The following is a 23,739-nucleotide window of genomic DNA, read 5'->3' on the forward strand; positions in this document are numbered from 1 at the left end:
GGAATTACCCCCAAAATTCCATACGCAACGTAGGAAAGGATTCTTCACTGTTAGGGCAATAAGAATTTGGAATTCCCTGCCAGAGAAGATGGTAATGGCGGACTCTGTAAATGCATTTCTGAAAAAGATATCCAAGGTTATAGCATTTAACATATTGACATTGATAATCTTGGAAGAACATGATTTATAGTTGTTAACTAGACATAAAACACTACTTCATCAGGGACATTATAATGAACTCCGCTAATACAGAATACAGGTTGAACCAGATGGGCATTTTGCCTCTTTTCAACCTCATTAACTATGTTACTATGTTACTACAGCATGTCCCTATGGTTAATCCGCCTTGGGTGGAAAATTTAACCAGCTGCAGCAATTAAATCAGTCTTTGGTTAGTTAGACAGAAATCCACTCCAGGTCACTCTCGTATCTCTGGGTCATCTGAGCGGGCTACTTCCTCCTCACAGTCCACAAACCTCTCTGATGTTTCATCTGAAGAGGAGGGGGAACATATGGTCCTGTCAGACACTGAATCTGGTGTTACTGATTCTCCCTTGCAGATTGATGTCCCTGCCTTAGTGGTTGCTATTAAACAAATCATACAAATCTCTGATGATGAGGATTCCACTTCTGTGGCAAAGAAAACTGATAGGTTTAAACGGCAGAAAGTGGTTAAAACTATGTTACCCCCTCAACTGCAGTAATTTGATCAGTGACTATGCATAATGATATATGGTTTTATGTTCATGACCCCACTCTTGTATGATGATTCCTCCTTTGATGAGCTGACAGCGCTCCACCCTCTCTCTTTTCATCCCCCCCCCTCCTTTCTCCATCCTAGACCCCCCCTCTCTATCTCCCCCCCCCCCCCCCCCCGCGTTTGACTGTATTTTTCTTGTTGCATATTGTTGTTTGACTTATGTATACCTACTCTGATTCATTTTTTGGTGCGTTCCCTATGTTCTGGGGGTCGCAATCTATCGATACTGGTGTCATGTTGTCAAACGTATATTTCTTTTATGAAAAACCTCAATAAAAATCAGTTCTTTAAAAAAAAAAAACTGTTACCCCATTCTGACAATTTAGTGGACATCAGAAGGGAATCCTGGTTTATTCCAGGGAAGAAATTCCCTCTGCATAAACAGACCTTGACTCGCTATCCTCTCCCTGCAGAGTTATGTAGCAAGTGGGAAAATTCACCACCGGTGGATTCTCACATCACCCGACTTGTGGTGTCATCAACTCTTCCTGTGAACACTGTCACCTCACTGAAAGAACTGACAGATAATCGTGTGGAGGGATTCCTGAAATCTGTTTACTCCCTTACAGGAGCTGTGCATAGACCCACTATTGCTGCCTCCTGGGCTGCAAAAGGTATTGAAGCGTGGGTTCAGGCATTAGAGGAAGAGCTGCCCTTTGATATATCTCACGTTACCACCGCCGCCTATTACATTCAGGAGGCTTCCTCTGAGACAGGTGTACTGGTGGCCAAGGCGTCGTCTACATCTGTCCTTGCCCGCCGTATACTGTGGTTGACGTCCATGGGAGGTTTGTCTGCCGCTGACCTGGTGGTTACAGGACCAGCGATTAAGCAAGGGCCGTCCCTTCTGGATCCCCGGCTGGGTCACGCTGACAATGAATGCCAGTCTGAGGGGATGGGGTGTGGTGTTGGAGCAAAACTCGTTTCAGGGTCGCTAGACCAAGGAGGAATTACTTCTCCTAATAAACATTCTGGAGCTGAGGGCACTGTTCAAAGCGTCATCACTCGCCCTGCCTCTGGTACAGAACAGGCCTGTTTAAGTACGGTCAGACAACGCCACCACAGTGGCATACATAAACCATGAAGGCGGCACTCAAAGCCGCTTGGCAATGCTGGAAGTGTCAAAAATTCTGTGTTGGGCGGAACGGTATCGGCAGTGTTCATTCCAGGTGTCCTGAACTGGGAAGCGGACTTCCTCAGTCGCCAGGACATGCACGCCGGAGAGTGGAGTCTTCATCCGGTTAGATGGGGCCTACCAGATGTAGACCTAATGGCGTGTCGACACAATCACAAGGTTCCGGTCTTCAGATCAAGGACAAGGGATCCTCAAGCAGATTTTGTAGATGCACTGACGGTTCCATGGAACTTTTGGCTGCCTTATGTGTTCCCTCCAGTGTCACTCCTGGGTATTACGGAAGTTCAAACAAGAAGGAGGAATACTACTTGTAGTCGCCCTAGCGTGGCCTCGAAGGCATTGGTTCTCAGACCTGCAGGGTCTGTCGACAGAGAACCCCCTTCTACGTCCTCAGCGTCCGGACCTCCTCATGCAGGGCCCTTGTCTCTACCCAGACTGGCCAGACTGACTTTGACGGTGTGGCTCTTGAAGCATCACTCCTGAGGGCCAAAGGTTTTTCTGAGGCGGTTATTTAGACTATGTTGAAAGCCTGCAAACCGGCATCTGCCCGGATTTATTACAAGGTTTGGAATTCTTACTTCACATGGCGTGCTGATAAGAAATATGATGTCTCTACATTCAGAACGTCCATAATTCAGGCTTTTCTGCAACAAGGCCTTGACTTAGGTCTCCATCTGGTCTCCTTCAAGGTTCACATATCTGCCTTGTCGGTATGGTTTCCGAGAAAAATTGCGTCTATACCTGACGTTCATACTTTCACTCAGGGTGTACTTAGGATTCAGCCTCCCTATGTCCCTCCTGTGGCTCCATGGGATTTAACTGTGGTACTGAAAGCACTACAAGAGTCTCCATTTGAACCTCTTGAGTCAGCGGACCTTAAATGGCTCACGGCCAAGGTCCTGTTCTTGCTAGCTATTGCCTCGGCAAGACTGGTGTCGGACTTAGGCGCTTTGTCCTGTCGTCTACCCTATTTGATTTTGCACAGAGACCGGGCAGTTCTACGGGTTATATGCCTAAGGTGGTGTCACCTTTTCACCTTAACCAAGAGATTGTGGTTCCGGCATTTATCTCTTTAGACTTGTCTTCCAAAGAGCATTCTTTGGTTGTGGTAAGGGCTCTCCGTATTTATGTGGAGAGGATTCCCTTTTTGTCCTCTTTGCTTTCCACAAACGTGACTGGCCTGCGAATAAGCAAACCTTTGCCAGATGGATTAGAATGGTGATTGCACAAGCTTATGCGCAGGCTGGACTCCCAGCTCCTGCTGCTATTAAAGCCCATTCTACTTGGTCTGTTGGATCTTCTTGGTCGGCCCGCCATGAACAATTGTGCAAGGCGGCTACGTGGTCCTCAGTGAACACGTTCATTAGGTTCTATGCCATTGATACTTTAAGCCTCCCAGGATGCTTCCTTTGGACACCGGGTTCTCATACCCGCTAAGGCGCGTCCCCTCCCTTGACGAACTGCTGTAAGACATCCCCGATGTTTCCCTGTGGAAACCAATGTATCCTGCTACATTGTTAACTCTCTTTTTCTGCGAGGTACATTTGTTCAAACAGGGCGCCCACCCTAACGCACCTAGCTTCTTTGGGTTTGTATGGCATTAGCCGCTGGTACCCTCTCCTGTCGTGAGAATATGGTTCTATGTGACTACCTTCTCTCTTGCCTGCTCATGCATTGGACTGGTTAACAAAACTGAACTCCCAGTGCCTGGAGGCGGGATTTATAGGGGAGACCCAATGCATCCTGCGACAGTCTAAAGCTTTAGGCCGTTGGTGCCTCTGGATCAAGATCCTCTCTACACCCCAATGTTTTCCTGTGGAACCAATGTACCTCGCAGAAAGAGAGTAAACAATGGTAAGTCTAGCATAACTTTATTATATTCTCATTAGCCAAATATTTATGGATTGCTTACATCTAGCCTCATCAGTAATGTGAACTTAATAAATGATTGCAGTCAGTACTTTGTTAAGGAACCTAACAAAGGCCCTCATTCCGAGTTGATCGCTCGCTAGCTTCTTTTAGCAGCAGTGCAAACGCTAGGCCGCCGCCCTCTGGGAGTGTATCTTAGCTTAGCAGAAGTGCGAACGAAAGGTTAGCAGAACTGCTCGTAAAAATTTTCATGCAGTTTCTGAGCAGCTCCAAACCTACTCCTACCTTGCGATCACTTCAGTCAGTTTATTTCCTGCTTTGACGTCACAAACACGCCCTGCGTTCGGCCAGCCACTCCCCCGTTTCCCCAGGAACGCCTGCGTTTTTACCTGTCACGCCTGCGTTTTTTTTAGCACACTCCCTGAAAATGGTCAGTTACCACCCAGAAACACCCACTTCCTGTCAATCACTCACCGATCAACAGAGCGACTGAAAAGAGTCGCTCGCCCTTGTGTAAAACTGCATAGTTTTGTGTGAAAGTGCTTCGCGCGTGCGTACTGCGGCCCGTACGCATGTGCAGAAATGCTGCTTTTTCACCTAATCGCCGCGCTGCGACCGAAAGCAGCTAGCGATCAACTCGGAATGAGGGCCAAAGTACCGCTCCAAATTATTGCTATTGCAACCTTCCACAAAGAGTCAAATAGACATTCTTCATCTGAAAATATAGCTGTCCGGCTAATAGTTCATTTGAGGATCAATACTATAAATCAGGTTCTGGGCCTCACATGTAACAAGATTATTCACAGCTGTAGCAGGGTAGCTCACCCAGAAAAACAAAGCCATAACAAGATGTGACAATATTTTTTATGTGACTAAATTGTGCTATTTATTCATCAGTGTCAATATAATAGTTACCATTCAAGGCTCAAAACAACAGTGAGCAGAGGTCAGCACATTATTCTGACTTTTAGTAGCCAATGCCATTCAAGATTCTTAAGAATCTTGGTATGGATGGTTTAATGGTTAGCATTACTGCCTCACAGCTCTGAGGACATGGGTTCATTTCCCACCATGGCCCTATCTGTGTGGAGTTTGTATATTATCCTCTTGTGTGCGTGGGTTTCCTCCCGGTACTACGGTTTCCTCCCACAATCCAAAAATATACTGGTAGGTCAATTGGCTTCTGACAAAAATTAAACCTAGTGTGTAAGTGTACATGGGCAGACTAGCTGGGCCAAGTGGCATCAAATTCTATGTTTCTATGTTTAAGAAAGAGTGCCAGAAGAAAATAATAATGAGAGTTCCGTTCCTGGAGAGACTGATTCGTTTCTAAAAATCTGGTTTAGTCAGAGCAATGATGCAACTAGAAGTTTCTTACGTCTTTGCTGTTCAATATAAATAATGTCATGTACAGAAATGTATAGATTATGTTTAATGGGTAGGGTCCTGTCAACATATATTCCTAAATATTTTATTATAATTTAATAATTATTAATCTTTATTCATTTTAATTAATGTACATTATTGTCTTGGCAGGAGATTATTCTCTTCTGTCGGGTTGAGACCCCCCAACTGCATCTAGAGGGGGAAGGAAAACTGTACTTTAAACCAACATGTGTTGGGACCCAGTCAGAGTGTGGCTATTCTCTGAGAAATTGCTCCAGAGTCCCTGTGCACTTCAAATGGAAGATCCAGTCAGCAGACTTGCCCTTTATTTCAGTCAATCCCAGCTTTGGAATTATCAAACCGAATGAAACCTTGGTAAGTGGCGATATAAAATAGATATTAACTGGGTTTTATGTGGGAACACTGCTACTTTCTACATTTGTTCACTTTACAGATAATAAATTGATATAATCCTCAGTAACAAGTATGACAATGGTTTCACATTGCATCTCCTTTTGCCCTGGTCTGCCTGCCTACTTTAAAACATGCCGCTTTGCAGATGCATACTGAATCTGGCAACATAATATAAAGATCACGCAAGCTATGGATTATCAGATCGGTGATAAATATTCTGGTGCTGTGGAAACACATAAATGCAGTATGACCAATAGGAGATTTGTCTAATCAACCTATGAGACCATGGTCACCAGCTCTTTGGTTCTGTGGAACTGCCAACACTGATGCCTCCCAGTTTTTTGTAACACTGCAGTACTAAGAAATTATATTAAATAAAAAGTTTATAATTCACATTGGGGTTAAATCATTTGTGATTCAAATTTGTTTTATTTACATTTAAAATGCATTTCACAAATGAATCCCTTTGCATATTTACAGTGAATTTAAAGTGTATGCCAATTATCCCACATTTTTGCGACAATTCAAGCTGATATTTTGATATACCAATATGTCCTGACATGCTGGTTGGGAATCACTGTGTTTAGCTGGGCATCATTTGTGAGTGGATGCAGATCTTTTTTTTATTTCTTTTTTTAAATAGAATTTTTTATCAGACCTTTGCTTATGATGGGCATACGCTGTTAGATAAAAATATCTGTCAGGACGTTAGACCAATTTTCTGACATGCTAAAAGCATCAGATATCTTGGCTATACACTGACCGATATTTCATAATAACCCACAGATATTGGCCCTCATTCCGAGTTGTACGCTCGCTAGCTGCTTTTAGCAGCCGAGCAAACGCTAAGCCGCCGCCCTCTGGGAGTGTATCTTAGCTTAGCAGAAGTGCGACCGAAAGGATTGCAGCGCGGCTACAAAATTAATTTTGTGCAGCTTCAGAGTAGCTCCAGACCTTGCGATCACTGCAGACTATTTAGTTCCTGTTTTGACGTCACAAACACGCCCTGTGTTCGCCCAGCCACGCCTACGTTTCCCCAGCCCTCCTGCGTTTTTATCTGACACGCCTGCGTTTTTACACACACTCCCTGAAACCGGTCAGTTGACAACACCCAGAAACACCCACTTCCTGTCAATCACTCTGCGGCCAGCAGTGCGATTGAAAAGCGTCGCTAGACCTTGTGTGAAACTGCATCGGCTTTTGTGAAAGTACGTTGCGCGTGCGCATTGCACCCCCATACGCATGCGCAGAAGTGCCTTTTTTTTGTCTTATCGGTGCGCTGCGAACGAAAGCAGCTAACGACCACCATTGTCAATAAAATCTGCCAGGTTCTATCATACTAATGTTCCCTCACAGGGGTGGGATAGAATAATTTGCATAGTAGGCTCATACGTGGTCAGCGACCATTCATGTGCAGGAGTCCGGAAAGAGGAGTGAAGAGACAGCTGATGCAGTCACTCCAAGCACATCGCAAGGACAGGCGCCTTTCAGAGCCTCTCCCTGCGCGGTGCTTGTTTGATACATTTGGGAGATATTCTCACATGTAGCAGTGCAAGTTTGGGCGCAAAGATCATGCCCAGATCGCATTGAGAATGTGTTTATTGATAAACGGGATCCCAAAGCACTTAACTATGCACATTATTTGTTAAGAAAACAGTTAATAAAGCACATTTATTTGTTAAAAAATAATGTGCTTTATTAATGGATTAACAATTAATGAGCATACTTAAGTGCTTTCATATACTGTCAAATGTGCTTTTTTATTAATAATATAATGTTAGGATCCTTTTAAGTGAAACTAAAAATGTGTTTGATTAGTGCTGAACAATGTACATGCCTGGCACAGCATCTGTTCTCCCCTATTACCAGCGCTGTTCTCATTCACATAACAGCGCTCTATACAGTAGCTGCAGGTCTGGTATGTAATACCAGCGGTCCGTATCACGGCGGTCAGGAGACCGATGGCGGCGAGCGCAGCTTGCCACATTATTATATTCCCCCTCGGGTGGCGTCAGTCTCCTGACCACCGGGATCCTGACAGCTGGTAAATTAACTGCATCCCGTAGCTGCATGCAACAGACTTCTGTTCTCTGCTAGTGCCTAAGCTCAGCTGCTTCTCACCTCCCCCGCTGCAGCAGCCACTATACGGGAAGTCAGCGGCTCCCGGCAGGAAGAAGAAAAGCTCTCAGTACTGAGGGCGATCACAGTCGGAAGAAGTGGAAAGGTGAGAACACGCCCCCACCCAAGGAAATGTTGGTCGCCCGGACAAGGACAGCATACACTGCCCAATGCAGCCGACTTTTAACTTACAAAATATCAGATTGGAGGGACATGCTGGACGATCCAGCATGTCCGACAGATCGATATTACCGCATACATTCTGCAATTATCTGGGCGATACGCTAATATCGGCGGAATGTCCAGACAACTGTAGCGTGTATGCTCATCATTAGTAAGGGAGGGAAAGCACGAGGGATGTCTGCAGGTATGTTTTCTAGGTATTTTGACTGCATGTGCTGCCCGGGATGCGGTCAGGATGCTGATGGTCGGGAGTGCCAGCGCTCGAAATACCGGTGCTGCAATCCCAACACACGGCGGCCAAAATACTGGCGCTGGAACTCCGACAAGGGATGAAATGCTGATGCGGAATCCCATCCACCGGGATTAAGTATGTATTCCTGTTGCCCATGTTATACAAAGTTTTATACTGTAAGACTTTTGCATATTATTTTTTTTGCACTGCTTCTGCTTATGTACTATGTAATGCACTGCGGCCTCTTTGTGGTCCAATATAAATAATAATAATAATAATAATAATAGACTACAGAAAAGATGGGAAAGTGTGGACAGTTAAATTACACAATAATGTACATTTCATTTAGGGTTTGGGTGCAAACTGGGGCTGCAGATCATTTTGAAAATACAGACAGGCTGAATATTTAGAATATTGCAAGCTTTGATTTTTCTGTTTTTCAGTGTAGTTCTGCATGTGACTCAGGGGCCATGCAATCAATTTACTATGGAAATGCAGTGAAATAAAAGTTTGAAACTGATAATCAGATACATAAATTGCACACAGTACCTTTGTCCATAAATTCCACTGGATGACAGTATGAGGATATGTCCCTTTGAGACACAGGGAGCGGTTATTACACACAGGTACAGGGTCATAACTAGCGGTATGCAAGAGGTGCAGTCGAGAAGGGACCTGTGGTAAGCCACCGTCTCTACTCCAAGGCACCTGCATTTGACTTGTAGAGTGCCTGGAATGGCATGCACCCTGCAGGCTAAGGACACACTGGATAGCGTTCTGATTCCTGCTGCCACTTGAAGTGATGTGATGTGAAGCTGTGGCTATGTATATTCAGGCTGCAGACAGTGACTCTGAAAAGTGATATAGGTTTAATTTGTCTTCGGTAGGCACAGACTTGGTCATTTGTTCCACAAGAAGAAAGAGCCTACTCTATGAAAGCCGCTGTATTGTCATGGTGTGCCGATGGAGGCTCTGGACCTACCCCAAGAAACCGCTACATCCTGCGTATTAACGGAGAGGGATGCAAAGGAACTTTGTCAGTAAGTCTGAGACAGCTAGAATGGTACAGTTATATGCATCACCCTTTCAAATGTTATCTCACTGCATAGCTACATAAAAAGGAGTTTGAACAACATCTGCCAGCTACAAACAAAAACAAAAAATCCATATTTATGTACATCCTAATGTACAATTGATATTTACTCGAAAAAATAAAACCGTTAATTGTGGCATGTACAAAAGTTTGGTCACCCTGTCAGTATTTACTAACATCTTTTTTTCTTGCTTTCGGAATATTTTCCCACTGTTCCTCTGGGATTTGAAAAGTATTTGTTTATTCCTCTTTCGTTGCTGGAGGTTGCTGGTGTGCTGTAGGAGCTGGCACTTAAATGAAACTATGCCTATATGCCTAAGCTCCTCCACTCCGTAACTTCCAACAGGTCAGTGCAACTTCAAAAGAGCCCGATAAGGAGAAGCAGTAAACCAGTGAAACTGTTGTAACAACAAGAAAACAGAACAGTAGGGAAAAGACGAACAAGAACAAAACCGCACACTCACAGAGAAAATGATTCAACGTCAATTAACCAAAAATCCCCTTTTCTATTTTGTCACTGCTGGGGGACACTGGACCATGGGCCATTCAACAACCATCCTCAGGGGAGGGAACGCTCAGGCTGCCTGACCAAAGAACTGTATGACCAAAGTGGGTGTCGCCGGAAGCAAAAACATGAAAATGGTAAAAAAAAAAAAAAAAAAGACTGGCAGACTTGGAAACCCCATGCTGCGCTGCCCAGGAGATCGCTACCTCCCTTGTAGAATGTGACAACACCCTGTGCGGAGCCTGTCACCCTGCACTAGATTAGGTCCAAGTGATGACTGAGCGGATCCAACGTGAAATGGTCTGCTTCATAGCAGGCCAACCACGTTTTTGAGCGTCATAAAGGACAAGCAGAGTTGGAACGGTTGGAGCGTAGGGAACTATATGCAGAACTGCCCTATCATCATGGAATATAAGAAAAGGCGGGCTGCAAGACAAAACACCACACTCGAAAACACACAGAGCTGAGGCAATGGCCATAAAGAAAACTAGCTTCCAAGTAACGAGCTTAAGGTCCACTGAATCGAAAAACTCAATGGGAGCCTGCTTTAGAGCCGAGAGAACCAGGTAAAGATCCCGCAGAGAAAATCCAAAAAATAGGAAACAGTTTGGGCTGGCTCCTCCCTCTACGTCCCTCCTACCAGACTCAGTTTAGAAAATGTGCCCGACGGAGCCGGTCACAGCTAGGGGAGCTCCATAGGAGTATTTCTATTTTTCTTAGAGTTAGACACAGGGAGGCTGCTGGCAACAGCCTCCCTGCTTCGTGGGACTTAGGGGGGAGGAGTAGTTTCCAACCCTGAGAGGTTAATGGCCACTATCTCCGCTGACAGGACACTGAGCTCCTGAGGGGAGTGATCGTTAGCCACCCGAGGCGACCGCTCACTCCTGCAGCATGCCGACATCCCCTAACAGCGGCAGAAGATTCCGGTGGTGAGTGTGTCGCCGGCGACCCGCCAAGCGGGGAGCTGGTGTGAATGGCGGCAACAGGGTAGGCTGCGCTCCGAGAGCTCAACGGTACACAGTGTGGCACTATGAGGAGCGCCCTGAGCCAGCGCAAATACCCTACATTGGTCACTCAAGGCTATCAGGAACCTCGGTAACGCTGCTAGCAAAATCCTCAGGCCAGTATAAAAATTTGAAAGTGCGGGAAGACACGCCATGTCCAGGGGGCAGAGCTTCTCCTCAGAGCGGACCCAGCAGTGTTCAGCGCCATTTTCTCACTGCAGATACAGCTACAGAGACGCTGACAGGGAGTGCTGTCCCTCCATACGACTCAAGCTATGCTGTGCGGTACCAGGGGGTTGTAGAAGGGGGGGCAGGCTGTGTATTACTGTGTAGTCTATTAAGGGTACACAGTCAGTGCCAGGTTGGTTATACCTACCTTATTGAGCGCTGTGTGTGTGCTGGCTCCAAGCTCTGTGTTTCTCTGAAGGTACTTTGGGGGGGAAACTGTGTCTGACATTTTCCTGTGTGTGTGTGTGTATGTTTTCTCAAATAGCCATGTCCAGGGACTCTGTGTCTTATGCTGCAGAGGATGTTTCTTCTCCAGAGGAATCCATTCCATATACCCAGGAATGTAATGGCTTGTCTCAGATTCCTATGACTGAGCCAGAATGGCTGACTTCTATTAAGGGAATGATCTCTCAGGTCTCTACTAGGGTAGCTCATACTGAGACTGAAACTCAAGTTTTAAAGAATTCTATGGCAGTTTGGTCAGGTTCTGTTCCTATTCCCTCTAAATCCCCTAGCATATACCCATAGAAACGTGCACTTGCCCAGATTATGCAAGCCGACACGGATACCGACTCTGACACGGCAGACGGTGATGGGGATGTGCTGAGGGGGGCGGCATCCCTTGCAAAGGCGGTGCAGCTCATGATTGAGGCCATTAGAGATGTGTTACAAATTACTGACACACCACCTGAACAGGTTGAGGAGGCTTACTTCACAGACAATAAGAAAGCCTCCCTAACCTTCCCTGCGTCTAAAGAATTAAACGCTATATTTGAAAAATCCTGGGAAAACCCGGAGAGAAAATTCCAGATGCTTTATCCTTACGTAACATACAGGATTCTGCGGGTTTCATGGTGGAGGCCATGAAGGACCTGGGTACTCTGAATGCAAGGATATCTTCCATGGCTGTCTCGGCATGCAGGGAACTCTGGCTACGCCACTGGTCTGCTGACACGGAATCCAGGAGAGTGTGGAGAACCTACCCTTCACAGGTCAGGCTCTATTTGGGGAAGCGTTGGATGCATGGATTTCCATGGCAGCCGCGGGTAAGTCACCTTTTCTTCCCTCAGCTACGCCTTCTACAAAGAAACCCTTTTCTTCATCCGCACCGCAGTCCTTTCGGACCGCTAAGACGAAAATGTATAAACCTCCTACCACCTTCTTAAGAGGTGGACGGGCAAAATCCAAGAAGCCTGCACCTGCAGGTTCTCAGGACCAGAAGGCTCCTACTGGTTCCTCAAAATCCTCAGCATGACGGTGGTCCGCACAGCCTGGAAAACGGGCAGGTGGGGGCGAGACTCAGACGTTTCAGCAACGTCTGGATGTCATCCGGCCTGGATCCCTGGGTACAGGATATGATGTTGTGTCCCAGGGGTACAGACTGGAGTTTCAAGAACTCCCGCCTCACCGATTCTCCAAATCAGGCTTGCCAGCTTTACTGACAGACAGGGCTATCCTACAGGAAGCCATCCAAAAATTGGAAAAGCCATGTCAAAGTCGAAAAATATTACAACACACACACCAAGTACAAACCACACACAGATGGCCTCCGTGCGCTTACTTGCTCTGCTGTGCGTGCACATATCCGCAGTTTGCGTATGGTCCCTCCCACAGTCATGCGCATTAGGGCGTGGTATGAGTATTTACGGTAGAGTTTGTGAACGCATGGAAGGCTATCAAAATACATTACATATTTAATCCAAATAGTGCACAATGTACACATAGGGGGAAATTTACTAAGCTCCCGATTTTGACCGAGATGCCGTTTTTTCATCAAAGTGTCATCTCGGTAATTTACTAAACACTAATCACGGCAGAAATGAGGGCATTCGTAATTTTTTGCAAGTCCAAGTAAAAAATTACGAATGAATACACCATCGGTCAAAACGCGGCTGTTTAAGTATGAATCTCGGTCATTTACTAAGAAGTGCAAAGCAAAAAACAAACAAACACTGCCGTGAAAAATTACAACTCGTAAAAAAGTGCTAAAAAAAACCAGACCTTTTTTTTTTATTCGTGATTGGATAGGCATGCACGGATCCATGAGATCCGTGCATGTATATCAGTGGGAAGGGGTGGGAAAGTGCTTATTTTTTCAAAAAAAATTGCGTGGGGTCCCCCCTCCTAAGCATAACCAGCCTCGGGCTCTTTGAGCCGATCCTGGTTGCAGAAATATGGGAAAAAAAATGACAGGGGTTCCCCCATATTTAAGCAGCCAGCATCGGGCTCTGCGCCTGGTCCTGGTCCCAAAAATACGGGGGACAAAAAGAGTAGGGGTCCCCCGTATTTTTAAAACCAGCACCGGGCTCCACTAGCTGGACAGATAATGCCACAGCCGGGGGTCACTTTTATATAGTGCCCTGCGGCCGTGGCATCAAAAATCCAACTAGTCACTCCTGGCCGGGGTACCCTGGGGGAGTGGGGACCCCTTCAATCAAGGGGTCCCCCCCCCCCAGCCACCCAAGGGCCTGGGGTGAAGCCCGAGGCTGTCCCCCCCCATCCAATGGGCTGCGGATGGGGAGGCTGATAGCCTTTGTTGTAAAAGAAAATATATTGTTTTTAGTAGCAGTACTACAAGGCCCAGCAAGCCTCCCCCGCATGCTGGTACTTGGAGAACCACAAGTACCAGCATGCAGAGGAAAAACGGGCCCGCTGGTACCTGTAGTACTACTACTAAAAAAATACCCAAAAAAAGACAAGACACACACACCGTGAAAGTATAATTTTATTACATACATACATACACACATACATACATACTTACCTTAAGTTCCCACGCAGGTCGGTCCTCTTCTCCAGTAGAATCCAAGGGGTACCTGTTGAAGAAATTATACTCACGAGATCCAGGGGTCCAGGCTCCTCGGGAAATCCAGGGGTAATCCACGTACTTGAAAAAAATAACAAAACGGTGTCCCGACCACGAACTAAAAGGGGACCCATGTTTGCACATGGGTCACCTTTCCACGAATGCCAGAAACCCACTTTGACTTCTGTCTAAGTGGGTTTCTTCAGCCAATCAGGGAGCGCCACGTTGTAGCACTCTCCTGATCGGCTGTGTGCTCCTGTACTGAGTGACAGGCAGCACACGGCAGTGTTACAATGTAGCGCCTATGCGCTCCATTGTAACCAATGATGGGAACTTTCTGCTCAGCGGTGACGTCACTTTAGGTCAACCGCAGGGCAGAAAGTTCCCATCATTGGTTACAATGGAGCGCATAGGCGCTACATTGTAACACTGCCGTGTGCTGCCTGTCACTCAGTACAGGAGCACACAGCCGATCAGGAGAGTGCTACAACGTGGCGCTCCCTGATTGGCTGAAGAAACCCACTTAGACAGAAGTCAAAGTGGGTTTCTGGCATTCGTGGAAAGGTGACCCATGTGCAAACATGGGTCCCCTTTTAGTTCGTGGTCGGGACACCGTTTTGTTATTTTTTTCAAGTACGTGGATTACCCCTGGATTTCCCGAGGAGCCTGGACCCCTGGATCTCGTGAGTATAATTTCTTCAACAGGTACCCCTTGGATTCTACTGGAGAAGAGGACCGACCTGCGTGGGAACTTAAGGTAAGTATGTATGTATGTATGTAATAAAATTATACTTTCACGGTGTGTGTGTCTTGTCTTTTTTTGGGTATTTTTTTAGTAGTAGTACTACAGGTACCAGCGGGCCCGTTTTTCCTCTGCATGCTGGTACTTGTGGTTCTCCAAGTACCAGCATGCGGGGGAGGCTTGCTGGGCCTTGTAGTACTGCTACTAAAAACAATATCTTTTCTTTTACAACAAAGGCTATCAGCCTCCCCATCCGCAGCCCATTGGATGGGGGGGGACAGCCTCGGGCTTCACCCCTGGCCCTTGGGTGGCTGGGGGGGGGGACCCCTTGATTGAAGGGGTCCCCACTCCCCCAGGGTACCCCGGCCAGGAGTGACTAGTTGGATTTTTGATGCCACGGCCGCAGGGCACTATATAAAAGTGACCCCCGGCTGTGGCATTATCTGTCCAGCTAGTGGAGCCCGGTGCTGGTTTTAAAAATACGGGGGACCCCTACTCTTTTTGTCCCCCGTATTTTTGGGACCAGGACCAGGCGCAGAGCCCGATGCTGGTTGCTTAAATATGGGGGAACCCCTGTCATTTTTTTTCCCATATTTCTGCAACCAGGATCGGCTCAAAGAGCCCGAGGCTGGTTATGCTTAGGAGGGGGGACCCCACGCATTTTTTTTTATTATTTTACAGTGTTTAATTAAAAAAAAAAAAAAAACCCAGCACGGATCACACAGATCCGGCCGAGATTGATTGTAAAAAAAGTCGGCAGTGTTTTGCTAATCACTGCCGTAAAAATAGAAAAAAAACCACGAATGACATCGACATCGGAACAAAAGAAAAACCCGAATACGACAGCTTAGTAAATTAGTCGTAATCAATTCAAAAAGTTGCAGTTTTACACTTTCGATGTCATTCGTGATTGAACTTTGACCTGAAACGGGAAAATACGAATCTTAGTAAATTTACCCCATAGTCTCCTTGCACCACATCAGAAATTAACATCAGTTTAAATGGTAACAGAACAAAGGGATTCACCTTTACAGGATAGGAGGGGACAGAACAAGGGCCCTCATTCCGAGTTGATCGGTCGCAAGGCGAATTTAGCAGAGTTACACACGCTAAGCCGCCGCCTACTGGGAGTGAATCTTAGCTTCTTAAAATTGCGACCGATGTATTCGCAATATTGCGATTACTAACTACTTAGCAGTTTCTGAGTAGCTCCAGACTTACTCTGCCTGTGCGATCAGTTCAGTGCTTGTCGTTCCTGGTTGACGTCACAAACACACCCAGCGTTCGCCCAGGCACTCCCACCGTTTCCCCGGCCACTCCTGCGTTTTTTCCGGAAACGGTAGCGTTTTCAGCCACACGCCCCTGAAACGCCGTGTTTCCGCCCAGTAACACCCATTTCCTGTCAATCACATTACGATCGCCGGAGCGAAGAAAAAGCCGTGAGTAAAAATACTTTCTTCACAGTAAAGTTACTTGGCGCAGTCGCAGTGCGAACATTGCGCATGCGTACTAAGCGGATTTTCACTGCGATGCGATGAAAAATACCGAGCGAACAACTCGGAATGAGGGCCAAGGTTACAAGGTGGTGTTTGGTATCCAGCTGTAGGGTATTTTAAGGGAAACATTCCGGTGTTGGTTTGAGGAAGATCGCATGTTCCTGCGGATAGTTATGTGCAGGAGCAGAATATAGATATAAACTGTATTTACTGTACATTATGTATGCGGCGGGAATCCAGAGGAGACCACCCACAAGAGCAGCGAAAATAGACATCGCCCACCTATTCAAACAGACCTATGACCTCTCCTGTACTGTAAATGTGCATTCCTGTGTCCAATGGACAAAGAGATTACAGTATCTATTGTATTGCTTTTTGTAAGAATTGTATAAAGAGAGCTGCTGCAGGCCTGGTCTGACACAAGACTCACAAAGTTATCTATCAGATGACCGGGGACCGGCCGGGTTGCGCAAGCTTGTCCACTCACGTATGTACCACTGAATGTAGCCATTATTCTGTTATATTGTCTTATATTGTATTATATATATTGTAACCCCCTTTCAGCAATATTACGCTGTGGTGTCGGAACCCAGTGATTTAACTACAAATCGGTGTTGTGTCTTCCTTTCCCAGCTAAGGTTTAAAAGTGTATTAGTAACGCATTGCATTGCTGCATAAGGTTTAAAGTGTAATCGCATCACACTGCATTGCTGCATAAGGTTTAAAGTGTATCTCTGGGTGTGTACGCGCTGTGAGTACTTTGTACCGTCAGCGCGGCGTTTGTACGCTAAGTCCGTACACAGCACGGGACTTTGGGGGTAATTCCAAGTTGATCGCAGCAGGAAATTTTTTAGCAGTTGGGCAAAACCATGTGCACTGCAGGGGGGGGGGGGGGGGCAGATATAACATTTGCAGAGAGAGTTAGATTTGGGTGGGTTATTTTTTTCTGTGCAGGGTAAATACTGGCTGCTTTATTTTTACACTGCAAATTAGATTGCAGATTGAACACACCACACCCAAATCTCTCTCTCTCTCTCTGCACATGTTATATCTGCCTCCCCTGCAGTGCACATGGTTTTGCCCAATTGCTAACAGAATTCCTGCTGCGATCAACTTGGAATTACCCCCTTTGTACGCTAATAGCGTACAAAGTACGTAGAGTGTGTATTAAGTACAGCGGCCGCAGCGGCTCCATGGTAAAATGTATTAAGGTGTGTTTAAGGTATAGCTTTCATTCCTGCATATAAAACGGCATTGTCAGTCAGAGGTCATTGTCCCAGTTCCACCTCATATGCAAAACGTGGTGCCGAAACCGGATGGTTTAGTCAGACCGATTTTGAACTTGAAATCGTTAAACCCTTACCTGAGAGAGCTCAAATTCAAAATGGAATCCCTGAGAGCGGTGATCTCAGGTCTGGAGGAGGGAGAGTTTCTGGTATCCCTAGATATCAAGGATGCGTACCTCCACATTCCTATTTGGCCGCCGCATCAGGCCTATCTCAGATTCGCACTGTTAGACAGTCACTATCAGTTCCAGGCACTGCCATTTGGTTTCTCCACGCCACCAAGGGTGTTCACCAAGGTGATGGCAGAGATGATGGTTCTCCTCCGCAGGCAGGGAGTGAACATAATTCCATATCTGGACGATTTGCTGATAAAGGCATCGTCCAGGGAGAAGTTGTTGCAGTCCATTGCTCTCACGATTCATCTGCTCAGAGTCCATGGTTGGATCCTGAACCTTCCAAAGTCACATTTGGAGCCGACAAGGAGATTGTCTTTCCTGGGCATGATCCTCGACACGGAAGTGCAGAGGGTGTTTCTACCGATGGAGAAGGCGTTAGTGATCAGTGGTCCGGGATGTCTTGAAACCTGCCCAGGTATCGGTTCATCAGTGCATTCGCCTTCTGGGGAAGATGGTTGCCTCCTACGAGGCTCTACAGTACGGAAGATTTCATGCACAGCCCTTCCAATTGGATCTCCTAGACAAGTGGTCGGGATCTCGCCTACACATGCACCAGAGGATATGTCTGTCGCCGACAGCAAGGAATTTACTCCTCTGGTGGCTGCAAATGTCTCACCTCCTGGAGGGTCGCAGGTTCCGGGTTCGGAACTGGATCCTTCTAACCACGGATGCAAGCCTCAGGGGTTGGAGAGCAGTCACTCAAGGGGAACCTTCCAAGGAAGGTGGTCAAGTCTGGAATCCATTCTTCCAATAAACATTCTGAAACTACGAGATGTTTACAACTGTCTTCAAGCGGCTCATCTTCTGTGAAATCAGGCCATTCAGGTGCAGTAAGACAATGTAACGACGGTGGCCTACATAAACCGACAGGCACCCTGGGATCTTAACGTGGTGTTGCATTTCTTGCAATCAGATTGGTTTGAGCCTTTACAGGAGGCTGAGGTCAAGTTTCTCACGTGGAAGGCGGTCACATTGTTGGCCTTGGCTTTGGCTCGACGTGTGTCGGAATTGGGGGCTTTGTCCTGTAAAAGCCCCTACTTAATCTTCCATGAAGATAGAGCTGAGCTCAGGACGCGTCAGCAGTTTTTTCCAAAGGTTGTGTCCGATTTTCACATCAACCAACCTATTGTGGTGCCAGTAGCTACTGACTCCTCAATTACCTCAAAGTCCTTGGATGTTGTAAGGGCTCTGAAAATCTATGTGAAGCGGACTGCTCGTCACAGAAAATCGGACTCTCTGTTTGTCCTGTATGATCCCAAGTAAATTGGGTGTCCTTTTTCTAAGCAGACGGTTTCTTGCTGGATCAGGTTCACTATCCAGCATGCTTATTCTATGGCAGGATTGCCATTTCCAAGATCTGTTAAGGCCCACTCTACGTGTAAGGTGGGTTCTTCCTGGGCGGCTGCCCATGGTGTCTCGGCTCTACAGCTTTGCGAGCGGCTACTTGGTCAGGGTCGAACACGTTTGCTAAGTTCTACAAGATCGATACTTTGGCCTCTGAGGACCTAAAGTTTGGTCAATCAGTTCTGCAGGAGCCTCAGCGCTCTCCCTCCTGTACCGGGAGCTTTGGTACATCCCCATGGTACTAATGTGGACCCCAGCATCCTCTAGGACGTAAGAGAAAATAGGATTTTAATTACTTACTGGTAAATCCTTTTCTCGTAGTCCGTAGAGGATGCTGGGCGCCCGCCCAGCGCTTCGTTGTCCTGCAATGGTTACTTGGTTCAGTACTGCTTTGTTCTTGGTTAAGTACTGTGTTGTTACTTGGTTAAAGTAACATTGTTCAGCTGTTGCTGTGTTCAAGCTAGTTAGCTTGGTTTGCCTTGTTTGTGTGAGCTGGTGTGAATCTCGCCACTATCTGTGTAATATCCTTCTCTCGAAGTTGTCCGTCTCCTCGGGCACAGTTTCTTATCGGAGTCTGGTAGGAGGGGCATAGAGAGAGGAGCCATCCCACACTGTTAAACTATTAAAGTGCCCATAGCTCCTAGTTGACCCGTCTATATCCCATGGTACTAATGTGGACCCCAGCATACCCTACGGACTATGAGAAAAGGATTTACTGGTAGGTAATTAAAATCCTATTTTCTCTGATTCGAAAGAATTAGATGATATGTTTAAAGTTGACCTGGGACAATCCTGCTAAAAAATTCCAGGTGGCCAGATGCTTCTTAACACTTCCCCACTTTCTCCTGAAGGCAGGAAAAACTGGAAAGTTCCCCTGGCTGTTGACGTCTCTGTCTCACGCCTGTCTAAAGAGTTGGTGTTACCGGCCCCTGGCTCCTCGGCTTTGAAGGACCCTGGGGATACAAAACTAAAAGACTACACTACACTGAAGTCTATTCCACAACAGCTGGTATATCACAAAAACTTGTGATAGCAGGTTGCTGGTTGACACATGTCATTCACACCTGGCCGGGCCAGTTCAAGAGGGCCTTGCGGGGGATATGTCTCTGGTGAGTATGGTTACTCTGATCAAACACATTCAGGATACTGCACGTGTCCTGTGCGACTCTATTAAAGAGATAGGTGTTATTAATGTGAGTACTACTGCCATGGTAGTGTCGGCGCACAGAGCTTTATGGCTGCGCCAGTGGATAGCAGACGCAGATTCCAAGCATAGTGTGGTGTCTCTCCCTTTGTCAGGGGAGTGGCTATTCAGGGTTGAGTTGGTTTTGTGGATTTCCAAAGCTACTGCAGGGAATTCTACGTTTCTCCCCTCTGGGGCCCCACTGGCTAGGCACTCCTACCCGGAGCCATCTACTCAGTCCTTTCGGACCGCTATGTTTCGATCTTGAACCAGTGGCACCTCTAGCGCTGCACAAGGCACCAGAGGTAAGGCAAAAAGGCCAGCAGCTGCAGGTTTCCAGAAACAAAGCACCAGTTCAGCTTCCACTAAGGCTTCAGCATGACGGTGCCCGCCCACCCCGAGGGGATCTCGTGGTGGGAGCTCGGCTACGTCACTTCAGCCGCATCTGGAAAAGTTCCTACCAGGATACCTGGGTACAGGACCTAATGTCTCAGGGCTACAAGCTGGAATTCGACAGTGCTCCTCCCCACCGATTTTTCAAATCAAGCTTAACAGCTTTAGAGGCTACACGTGTAACGCTGCAACAGGCCATCCTAAGATTGGTCCAGTCCCAAGTCATTGTTCCAGTGCCACTGCAACAACAGGGAAAGGGTTATTACTGCAACCTGTTAGTGGTACCGAAACCGGGTGGTTTGGTAAGACCCATTTTGAATCTGAAATCCTTTAACCCTTACTAAAGGTTTTCGGGTTCATAGAACAGGAGTTCATGGTCTCCCTGGGTATCAAGGATGTCTCTCTCCATATCTCGATTTGGCCACCTCATCATGCTTACCTGGGGTTTGCCCTGCTGAACGATCACTACCAGTTCCAGGCGCTACCCTTCGGCTTGTCCACAGCTCTGAGGGTGTTCATGAAGGTGATGGCAGAGATGATGTTCCAACTTCGGGTCCAGGGGGTCAGTATTGTCCCTTACCTGGACAATCTCCTGATAAAAGCAAGATCCAGGGAGCTTTTATTGCTCCATATAGACCACACTATCCAACTTCTGTCACACCATGGGTGGATCCTCAATGTACAGAAGTCCCGCCTGAAAACAACGCAGCAGCTCCTGTTCCTGGGAATGTTGCTGGATACTGTGGCCCAGAATGTGTTCCTACCAGAAGACAAAGCGAGAACACTTCAGGAGATGATCGAATATCCATCTTTGCATAAAATTGTTGGAGAAAATGGTTGCCTCGTACGAGGCGATCCAGTATGGAAGGTTCCATGCCAGAACATTTCAATTGGGTCTCCTGAGCAAGTGGTCCGGATCACAACTTCAGATGCACCAGATAATACGGCTGTCACCTCAGGCCAGGATTTTCCCTCCTGTGGTGGCTGCAGTCCTCCAACCTACTGGAAGGCCAAAGTTTCGGGATTCAGGATTGGATCCTCCTCACGACGGATGCGAGTCTGAGTGGATGGGGAGCTGTCACCCAGGGGGCTCCGTTCCAGGGCAGGTGGTCAGTCCACGAAGCCCTCCTTCCGATCAACATTCTCGAACTTCGGGCGATCTACAATGCTCTGTTTCAGGCCTCTCCTCTGCTCAGGGAACACGCTATCCAAGAAAAGTCGGACAACGCCACGGCAGTAGCGTACATCAATCGACAAGGAGGAACAAAAAGCAGGGCCTGCATGCGAGAGGTTTCAAAGATACTCCTCTGGGCAGAAAGAAATGCAAGAGCACTGTCCGCAAATCTACATTTCGGGAGTAGACAACTGGGAAGTGGACTTCCTGAGTCGTCACGATATCCACCCGGGAGAGTGGGGGCTTCACCATCAGGTGTTTCAGCAGATCTTTGACCGGTTGAGCTCCCCACAAATAGACATGATGGCTTCTCGACTCAACAAGAAGCTTCATTGGTATTGCTCACGAACCAGGGACCCTCAGGCGAGGACAGTGGATGCACTGACATCGCCTTGGCCTTACCGGCTGGTCTACCTGGTTCCTCCGATTCCATTGCTCCCAAGGGTGCTCAAGCGAATCAGGAATCAAGGAGTCCAGGCAATTCTGATTGGCCTCGGAGGGCATGGTACGCGGATCTTCTGGACATGTCCGTCGAAGACCCTTGGCCTCTGCCACTGAGAAGAGATCTTCTTCAACAAGGTCCGTTCATCTACCCGGACTTACGGGCGGCTTCATATGACAGCATGGAGGTTGAGCAGAACATCCTAGCTCACAAGAGCCTTTCGAAAAAAGGTTATTGCTACCATGGTTCAGGCCAAGAAACCTGTGACGTCAAAACACTATCATATCTGGAGAAGATATGTCTCTTGGTGCGAGGAACGCAAGTATCCACCTGCGGAGTCCGACTTGGGACGTTTCCTGCAGTCTGGTGGGGATAAGGGCTTACGTCTGGGTTCCATTAAGGTCCAGATTTCAGCTCTCTCAATTTTCTTCCAGAAGAAATTGGCAGTATTGCCAGAAGTTCAAACCTTCTTGCAAGGAGTGCTTCACATTCTACCTCTTTTTGGGTCGCCCACGGCACTCTGGGATTTGAATGTAGTGTTGGAATTTCTACAGTCCTCCTGGTTTGAGCCTCTGATGACGGTAGAAGACAAGTAGCTCCATGGAAGATGGTGGTGTTCTTGGCCCTGGCTTCTGCTAGACGTATCTCAGAATTGGGGACCTTATCGTGTAAAAGCCCTTACTTGGTCTTTTATGAGGACAGAGCGGAGCTCAGGATTAGGCAGCAGTTCCTGCCGAAGGTTGTCTCTGCGTTCCACTTGAAATAACCTATTGTGGTTCCGTCAAGTTCTGGCACTATTGCTCCTCTGGAGGCATTGGATGCACAGCGAGCCATGAAGATCTTTGTCAAGAGAACGGCTCGGATCAGAAAGACGGATTCCTTGTTCGTGCTATATAATGCGCAGAAAAAGGGTCGCCCTGCTTTAAAGCAGTCCATTGCTCGTTGGCTTAGACTTACTATCCAACAGGCCTATGTGTCGGCAGCCTTACCTGTTCCACAGTCTCCGAAGGCCCACTCTACCAGATCGATGGGGTCTTCCTGGACGGTTGCCCGTGGAGTCTCGGCCTTGCAACTATGCCGAGCTGCTACCTGGTCGGGGAAGAACACCTTTGTGAAGTTCTACAGGTTTGATACCCTGGCCAAAGAGGATTCCCAGTTTGGGCAGGCGGTGCTGCAGAAGTCTCTGTACATTCCTGCCAGTCTGGAAGCTTTGGGACGTCCCCATCGTACTAGATTACCCCAATATCCCTTATGGATGCTAGAGAACATAGGATTTTAATTACCTACCAGTAAATCATTTTCTCGTAGTCCATAAAGGATATTGGGCGCCCGCCTCAGTACGTTGACTTTTTTGCAGGTTATCTCTTCTATGGTTACCTGTTCAGCGGTTGTTGTCTTGTTACCAGCTGTTACTGGTTGTTTTTATGTTAGTGGTGTGCTGGTGTGTAAATCTCACCACTCGTTATGTTACGTCTCCTTCGGACATTATTTTACCTATAACTGCCTGTGGGAGGGGCCATAAAGGGGAGGATCCAGCACATCCAGTTGAAGAAATTTAAAGTACATCGGCTCCTTTGGACCCCATCATACAAGATTCCCCCAATATCCCTTATGGACTACGAGAAAAGGATTTACCGGTAGGCAATTAAAATCCTATTTTTTCCCAATGTATCTTTTATGATCAAAAGTTCAATATTTGCTTTATCAGTCCAGAGTTCTTTGTTTCAAAAACTTGCAGTTATTTGTTTGCTCTTTTCTGCATAGCTGATT

General features: G+C 47.0%; 1 protein-coding gene across 2 annotated transcripts in view; it reads left to right on the forward strand.

Moving 5' to 3' along the window:
- CFAP65 (cilia and flagella associated protein 65) overlaps nt 1-23,739 on the forward strand; it is a 377,223-nt gene that overhangs the window by 183,717 nt on the left and 169,767 nt on the right. For both annotated transcript variants that reach the window (XM_063933883.1, XM_063933882.1), the window contains exons 14-15: nt 5,301-5,525; nt 8,985-9,137. In XM_063933883.1, coding sequence (XP_063789953.1) covers nt 5,301-5,525; nt 8,985-9,137 — 378 coding nt within the window. The remainder of the gene's footprint in view (nt 1-5,300; nt 5,526-8,984; nt 9,138-23,739) is intronic.

The sequence above is a fragment of the Pseudophryne corroboree genome, chromosome 7, assembly GCF_028390025.1.
Source record: "Pseudophryne corroboree isolate aPseCor3 chromosome 7, aPseCor3.hap2, whole genome shotgun sequence".
NCBI lineage: Eukaryota > Metazoa > Chordata > Amphibia > Anura > Myobatrachidae > Pseudophryne > Pseudophryne corroboree.